At 47.7% G+C, this 8,060-nt stretch overlaps 3 protein-coding genes across 3 annotated transcripts; 2 read left to right on the top strand and 1 right to left on the bottom strand.

Annotated features, from left to right (window-relative positions):
• Nucleotides 1-3,230: 3,230 nt before the first annotated feature.
• On the top strand, nt 3,231-3,688 carry E1B28_005551 (uncharacterized protein; the record flags this gene model as incomplete). The annotated part of the gene is made up of 2 exons (XM_043150117.1): nt 3,231-3,527; nt 3,584-3,688. The coding sequence occupies 2 exons, from the start codon at nt 3,231-3,233 to the stop codon at nt 3,686-3,688; spliced, it is 402 nt and encodes a 133-aa protein (XP_043011202.1).
• A 357-nt stretch (nt 3,689-4,045) lies between these two features.
• E1B28_005550 (uncharacterized protein) lies at nt 4,046-4,369 on the top strand (the record flags this gene model as incomplete). The annotated part of the gene is made up of 1 exon (XM_043150116.1): nt 4,046-4,369. One exon carries the CDS (start codon nt 4,046-4,048, stop codon nt 4,367-4,369), a length of 324 nt encoding a protein of 107 aa, XP_043011201.1.
• Nucleotides 4,370-5,970: 1,601 nt separating this feature from the next.
• On the bottom strand, nt 5,971-8,023 carry E1B28_005549 (uncharacterized protein; the record flags this gene model as incomplete). The annotated part of the gene is made up of 10 exons (XM_043150115.1): nt 5,971-6,047; nt 6,102-6,213; nt 6,265-6,283; nt 6,343-6,409; nt 6,471-6,539; nt 6,605-6,839; nt 6,912-7,207; nt 7,265-7,716; nt 7,772-7,865; nt 7,921-8,023. The coding sequence occupies 10 exons, from the start codon at nt 8,021-8,023 to the stop codon at nt 5,971-5,973; spliced, it is 1,524 nt and encodes a 507-aa protein (XP_043011200.1).
• Nucleotides 8,024-8,060: the final 37 nt, after the last annotated feature.

Here is an 8,060-nt window from a genome sequence, read left to right as displayed (position 1 = left end):
TACTAGCGGCACTAGCTTTAACTAGCAATTCGGGCTCACTCTAGTTCTTAATACGATAAATATCGCTCCGTAGCACTGTTTTAAAGTGCAAAAAGAACCTTGTAGCATAGTCAACTAAGTCGCATTAGCGAGTTTAAAGGTGAAGTCAAACAGTTACTACGATCTCAATACAATTGCACTGTCATAGTGTCTACAGCGTACCATCCGGAAGGAAATGCTCCGATCGAACGAGCCCATCAGCCCCTTCTCGAAGCAATCTTCAAGTGTTGTGGTGATGCAAAAGGACTTTGGCCGACGTTCCTCTCTGCCGCCTTATTCGCATCTCGAGTAACCGTCTCAAGAGCTACTGGGTACTCGCCATACTATCTCCTATACGGTATTCATCCAGTATTTTCATTCGACATGGCTGAATCTACGTGGCAAACGCTGGATTGGGATTGCATCCGTACTCACGAAGACCTATTAGCCATTCGGATCTTGCAGTTGAAGAGAAGAAGTCCGAGCTGGGAAGAAGCGAATCGAGAAATCGTACGTACCAGACAGAAATCAATTGACCTCATGCATAGAACGCGCGGATCCATCTTCGACTTCCACGACTACCAGCCGGGAATGTACGTATGGTTGAGGGAATCACATCTCGACGGACTTAAGGGAGCAAAAGGCAAATGGACGTACGCAGGTCCATATATTATTCACGAAAAGAAAGATACTGGAGCTTTTGTTTTACGAGAGCTGAGTGGTGCCATTTTAAAAGGACATGTACATCCTCAGCGGCTACGACTTTTTTTCTTTAGACCTGAGAATCAGACACTGAGGACCGCTCTTCCCGGACCTCATCAAGTGCTACCGATTTACGCCAATATCGAGCAATTCTCGAATTCCGTTGCAATTTCCATGCTTCGCGAAGCTAGCCTCGTTGCCCCAACTTCTTTCCCTCTCTATTCCCTCTGTTCTTTCCCCTGAACGCAACGTCATTTTATTCACTGTTAACTTTACCTTTTAAGCTTTCGATTGACTTCTTGATGAACGTTTCTTCCCCCTTTTTATTATCATGACTCCCTCAGTCCCTTGTTATCTTTGCAACTTTCACATTCCCCATGCTTTTACCACCTGTCCGGCTAGACCGTCACCTAGGGTCTCCCTTCCGACTGATTCATTTGGCCTTCCTCCTCTTTGCGATTATTCCTTCTTATCTCGAAACTTAGCATCTTTGATGCGACCCGAATATTCTTCTCTCGACCAATTCGCCGTTCACTTTCCGATTCCCGGTCCTTTCGAATTGAAACCAATTTATTCCGTTAAATTTCTCGGACTCAATCATTTTACTTATGATGCCGATTGCTGTCCGCTCAATGAATTTGCTGACGGTCTTTCTTATACAGAACAAAACCTCATATCTTGGTGCGAGAGTGGGAGCTATCCAGATTTCGTTGGATTTCCTTATCATGGCGACGCTAAGCTTCCTTTTTCTTTTCCATATAATTATCGTGATCTACAGGCTAAATCAAACCTTTTTGATACAGATTCTCCTTTCCTTCCAGTAACGAAAACCATTTATCGCCGTGACTGTTATCTTACATGGTCCGAAATTGTCGACTACATCCGAATCAAGTCCATCCCTCTCCGTTACGTCTATTACCAAACTCCTACTATGAACAAAGCCTCTTTCACCTCTCTATGTTCCGAATTTGACATCCTCAAGGACTGTCTTTTCCACTTACTGTCCGGAATCGAAGTTTGCCGTTATGGCGCAGCTGCTATGTTCAAAGACACTGCTGAAGTCATTTATAACGAACCCGATATGCGAGACCGTTGGAGGAATCTTGAACCGAAAGAGTTGTGGGATCCGGTAGAGAAGCAGACTAACAAGTGGTTCGCTGATGGGATTGTACTCGCCAAGTATTACCTGCGTTTTCCGCCACGCTTGTTGACTGAGGAGATGGAATTGATAGCCACTCTCGGAGAGTCCGAGGACAAACTCTAAAATTTGCGCCACTGTGGTAGTGATCCCTGGCCTTCTCGTGGATTCCGCTTAACGATGAGTCTCTGCTTTGATCCTAATTTCTTGACAATTCTCTTTATCTTGATCTTCCTAACTAAAAAAAAGTCGTACTTATCTTTATTTCGAACGCAGATGCAATTTTCTTATGGCGTGTTCACGCTTACTGTCCTACCTTTCAAATTCTTAAATATGGTGAGATTCTCTTCGTTCATTTTCCTTTTCCTTCATCCTCTTTCCGTCCGCTCCTACGAGTCCTAGCCCAACTTGTGGTTAAATAGCCAAGCGCCGCGTTGAGACCTAGCCCACCTCAAAGCGTAGTCTAAGTCAGCATTGACGAGGATTGATAGGGATTGGATTTCGATTGATTAGATTCTCGCTATCTATTATCTTATCACGGAAAGAAGTAGATTAGCCATATAAGTCTTTTTTTATTACTCTTCTTTTATTCACACGCACGGCTTTAGTACGATACATAAAATCTGTCAACGTTGTACCGAAAAATTCAATTCCTTTCTTCCCCTCCCACTCTGAGCCCCACTGAGCTGAGCGACAATTTCGAGCCTCTTCCCCCTGAGCCTTCTCCAATAATACTGAGCTGATTCGCATTTTCGAGCCTTCCAACAACAGACCTTATCTCCGAAATCTCCTTACATCAATTGACTTCTGCGGCGTCGCTCTTCGTTTACTTCTTCTTACCTACAAACGGGACTTCTTCTCTACGCTACCGATACCCGTCAGACTTCCGACCAATAGCCTCGCATTTATTTTACAAGCAGTCCGCAATATCCTGCCGCAACGGGAAGATTCAAAACTCGACCGAGGGCGCAGGTGGGATTGCAAGCGCCGGCTCGGCTGAGTAAACCAACAACGTTCGTCTAACACGTTGCCCTTCTCATCTAGTCTGCTTCAAATTCGCGCCCTTTAGCCGTACTCAACATGCCTTTCACGTGTACCCATCTCATCAATAAAAATTGCGACGCGCAACGGTCAACCGTACTACGAAACCCCAACCCAAGGTGCGATCCGTTGGGTTTTACGCGACAAAGAACCTCTACGTGTGACATGTCACTGTGCTGCCACTCCTTCCACATGAACAACGAACCATGCTTCGCCGTACTTCTGAACTCATTGAAGGCTCAAATGCCGACTTTTCCAAACATACTTTCGAGGAAGTTTCCTTGACGATACATTGGTGGAAAGCATAGTAGAAAAGTTGAGGGGTTAGAGAATGGTTGGCCTAATCTTTGCATTGGAAAGGGAAAGGGAAACGACACCTCTCTCCAAAGTCGTTTCGGCCGTTGCAAAGGTCGTCGAGTCCTGCGGTGTGAAAGCGGGCGAGTACGACGCTATGGGATATCGGCACTTCTCCGATGCGCGATGTGTTAGCAAAGACACAAAAATTCAGCTTCGCCGCTCCGAACGCAACCCGACGAAGAAGATAAAGATATTATTCTCTCATGTGGCTCACAATGTATCTGTATTGGGGGAACTACAGCTCCATGACGCGACGACCACAGCTGAGGACGTAAGTCTCGTGGCACCTCCTCTACTTTCATGGTTAACTCCCTTTTCAATTCTCAGGATGAGAAGAAACTCATCTTCGCAGCCAATGAAATCATGTACGATGATCCGACCAGGCGATTCATATTTGGGTTCACCATAGAAGCCACAATGATGCAGATTTAGCTCTTCTGCCGATTGCACTTTGCCAAGTGCGAGAAGTTCAACCACCATGAGGTCCGCATTCTGCCCTGACTGAGATGAATGAGGCTAATTTGAGAATCAGGAGCCACGACCATTCATTAAATTCCTGTTGGCCGTGATATTTGGCAGTCGGGAGCAGCTTGGTTGAGATCCTACGATAACGCGTCTTTCGGAAACGGTGAATGGCTCGAATATCATCGTTTACGAGTACAAGATCGGTCGCAGAACATTTCACACTATCGGAAACCCAATCTCTGATACTTCAGCGTATCATCTTGTCTCCCGAGCGGCGCAAGTCTGGAAAGTAGAAGAGGTCACTCAGGCCGGCCATCTGGTTCGATGTATGTGCTCACCGACGTTTGGCCATACAAGGATGCCAAGCTCGAGAAGGAAATTATGGACGATGTATTCGAGAAGTTGGCCAAGGTTGACGAGGAGAACAAGAAAAATGGCACATCTACCAAGCATGCGGAGGACGCAAAGCCCTTCTTCCTCACTATCTTGGAGGATGGGCCCGTGGCAAACACTGAAGGTGACGACATCACTGTGTTCCCCCCTAATTATCAACGGACTGATGCCCGACAACTGGGCGTCACCTGGCCCTTCCTGTCAAGCTCGCGAAGGGGTCAACGGTGGCTTGTTAGATGTCCTTCGGGACAATGATCGTCTTGTACCCGACCCGTACAAGCTTGATGTTCGTCCGTTTCAGGGACGGAAACATGTACGCCGTCTTGTGAAGGAGGTCTGCCAGAGCGTATATGAATTGGCTGACATGCTGCAGTTTGTGAAATGCATGAAAGATGTTCTCCGAGGTTAGTTCGTTGTTAGATCTGGCATTGTAGCCCATTCCTAAGATTTTCAGGTCTGTTCTACCTGTGCTTGGCTGGGTATGTCCATCGTGACGTCAGCCCTGGAAATTCCCTGTTCCACGTTGATCTGAAGCAAGGCAAAGTGTCCGATGTAGAATTCGGAAAGCACGAATCAAGTTGTACGGTTCATGATCCCATCACGGTTCGCTCCCTCGCCTCCTTCCTGTCTGTCGTCCTCTAACCCATATCCGTCTTCCTAGGGAACAAAGGACTTTATGGCCGGGGCGCTTATCTATACACCTCCGTTGAAGACTCACCTTGCCCCTGAACTGACCCCTTCGCGACATCGCCGCTCTCAGACTTCAGTAGACGTTGACACGTGTCATCTTCAACTACCACCATGATATGGAGTCCGTAGCATGGATCTATCTATGGTTTCTCTATCATCGTTTTCCGTCGTCCATCTACGCGGTATTGACGCCGAACAAGCAGGCTGAGCTACGTAAGCTTTACGAGGGATGGGAGTACTTTCAGGGTGGAGTGGACCTGAGGGCGGACGTCATTGACAGGCGCGTGATGTGGACACTAGTGAGAAATCTTCATTGTATCTATGAAGGGTATGAAGACTTGGTAACGTTGCTTGCACTGTTTCTGGACCTCAAACAAGCGTATCAAAAACTCGAGAAGGAACCTCAGCAACCTCATACACAGAATCCTTGTTTCCATTGGCCGAGATCCCTATTTTCCCTCGAATTATACGAAACCCACATTACCCGTTTCCAGCAGATACTTGAGAGACGGAACAGTCGGGGTTTCCTCGCGATTCCAGTCAAGGCCACTCGTATATATGCATATGCCCAAGGGATCTCAGATGGCGAAGTGGACAGTGCGGTGCCGATCAAAAAGGCTCAGAGAACGGAGAACAAGAGTGAGTCTTGAACAGAACCTTGTCCTAGCGTTTGTTTTCAGAGAAGGTTGTTGGTGAGGCTGTTCGGATGGTGGTGATGCTACCCGTTGGAAAGAAGTGCTACCTTTTATCGAGATATCACCTACGCGACAAAATCCATATCCGAGTCTTAATGTCACGTCCGAGACTAGACTCGTTCGTATTCGTACCGATCGCTTTCATCACCCCGCTTTTTTATGGGTGAACCAATATGATTGAAGATTATGCTTCAACCCCTGAACGCGACTCGTCGCGGTGGCAGAGACATGCGGAGAAACTTAACAGTTATTCTTATTATCTGTTATCTACTGTCACGAAGTCCGAGCCAAAAACGTCGATAGAGGAAAGAACATCGGAATATTTTACGCCCCAGCTGTGTGTAGGTGTCCGCGGACTGGGTCCAGGTTTTACAGATAGATAGATAGATAGAACGACCTCAATCCTCAGCCCAAGTGTCAATTATATAGTGTGTAGCATACTCTATATAAAATTGTCTTACAAGTAGCAACTCACTGAGACAGAGGGTTGATGAGAGCAGAAATTGGCGGCGAGAAAAAGTACTCTCCACCACGGGAAACAACAAAATCTGTCAAGAAAATCTGAGTCAAGGCTGAAAGTGCACTTGGCGTTAAATCCTTACCTTCATTAACGACAATGGGCTTCTGGAAGTTGGTAGGGTCGAGTCCTGTGATAGTCCTTTGCGCATCCCCAGGTGGTCCGGAGTTAGTAGACCCAATGATGGGATCGACGCCCTGTTTTGATGGGTCAGTGCAGCTCTGATTTGTCAAGCTTTGAATACTCACGACGTTGCTCTTTGGGAAACTGTACGTTGTTTCCAATGTTTAGTCCCTGAGAAGTCTGAGTAAGACACGACAACTCACTTTGCATTGTTAGCCCAGGACCTTTGTAAAAAGGTGAAGCCGTTTGCAAGGCTAGATTGATAGGCAACTTGGGTAGAAGAAGGGGTACCATTAGCTCCCTGATTACCTCGAGATGTATAACTGCGTACCAAATGCAAGACCTCTTTCAAGCGCCGGGTCGTCGGAGGAAGTTTGTGCGGCTGCCTCGGCATCAGTCACTGGCGGTGAGTAGGATCTGGGTCGTCATCATGTACTAACACAGAATGGTCAATATAAGTCTTACCTTCAGGTCCGTAGGGAATCCCTGCACGCATGATGTGTGCGACGTTCAGTGTGACACTGAGGAAGGCTCTCGGGCGAATCTTGGCGATGTGAGCAGAGAAGGGACAGAGGGTTTGGTTGGTGTTCACATCAAAACCACTCAATTCAGGGTGGTCAAATGTGAAGTTGTTGTTTCTCGTATGGTCGTTACCAAGAACTGGATCGTCCCGGAGAGGTGAGAGGTCAATAGGAGCACCCTGGCGGTGAGGAAAAGCGACATGTCAGCACAGTCATAGCAGTCTAGATCGAAGAGGTCGAAGAGGACGCACACTCTTCCATCGTCCCACAGTCCTAGCACCGAAGAGGTCAATATTCTCCTGTTTGCTGAGACCAGGAACTGATAGTGCGTTGTCGGCGACGAACTTGTTGAACTCGGGAACACGTTGCTTCAGCTGGCGGAACGCGAGGAACGAGCCGCTCTTTGTCCAAGACGGACGAGTGGCCATGTTTCCATCTCCATCCTCCCCGAGAAGAATGGCACCCGGTTTGGCCACGAACTGGCCAGCCTCGGGGTCGAGGAAGCCTTCAATTGCGGGTTGACTGACGCCATCCATATAACCAAAGTCTGACATTAAAATGATCAGAATGATGTCTGGTTGTTGCCGGAACGTTTCATACTCACGTTCATGTCCTTGTTGATCACCAGGCCGTGCAGCCCCTTGCAGCCTGTGGAGTTCAGTGATTGAACCACCAAGGGCCGTTTGGATGCTCTTCAGCTCATCGTCGATGTTGCTTTGAGTGTCGGACGCGAGAAGAAAGACTCCATGAACTTTCTGTTCAACGAAAGCTGACACCCAATTCCCGGTACCAGGATCCCCAAGCGTCGGAGCATCTTCGAGCTGTCCCATTTGGAAGTTCGTATCTAGTAAATCATCGACGTTTACACCCAGTGCCGTAAGTCCGCTGTGCGAGAAGGCGATATTGACTGCAGTGACCGGCTGAGTGGCGACATCAAGCATCTTGGCGGTCGGGGTTATACGGTCGTGGATGTCAGTCCCAAGCTTGGATTTGAAGGCAGCAACGTCGGTAATTTCAAAGAAGAAGAAGAGCTCCTTATTCTTTTTCATCCCAACTCTGAAGAGAAATGTATAGTTAGACTAAAGAAGGCGTCCTCGGGAAACATACGTACAGTATATCCCCCTGAATCTCGTCGAGGTTGAGTCCTGAGGCGAAAGAAGACCTCGCCTCAGCAAGGCTTGGCAGGTCGGGCAGAGCACCGGGGTCTTGATCTGAGCATCAGCAAAGTGAGCGACAACGGCGAAAGAGGACTCGACGCACTAATTAGTATGGAAGAAGTCCTTCGAGGTTTCATTGGGGATGGCTTTGCCAAGGTGTGATGTATGAGAAGCCCAAAGGCGAAAGCTGCGAAAGACACCCTCATGTTGCCTCGAGTGCTGGTGAGGTATGAGATATGAGAA

Source organism: Marasmius oreades, chromosome 3 (assembly GCF_018924745.1).
Source record: "Marasmius oreades isolate 03SP1 chromosome 3, whole genome shotgun sequence".
NCBI classification, from domain to species: domain Eukaryota; kingdom Fungi; phylum Basidiomycota; class Agaricomycetes; order Agaricales; family Marasmiaceae; genus Marasmius; species Marasmius oreades.
The sequence above is the reverse complement of the archived record's forward strand: the minus strand, read 5'-3'. Positions and strand labels throughout refer to the sequence as shown.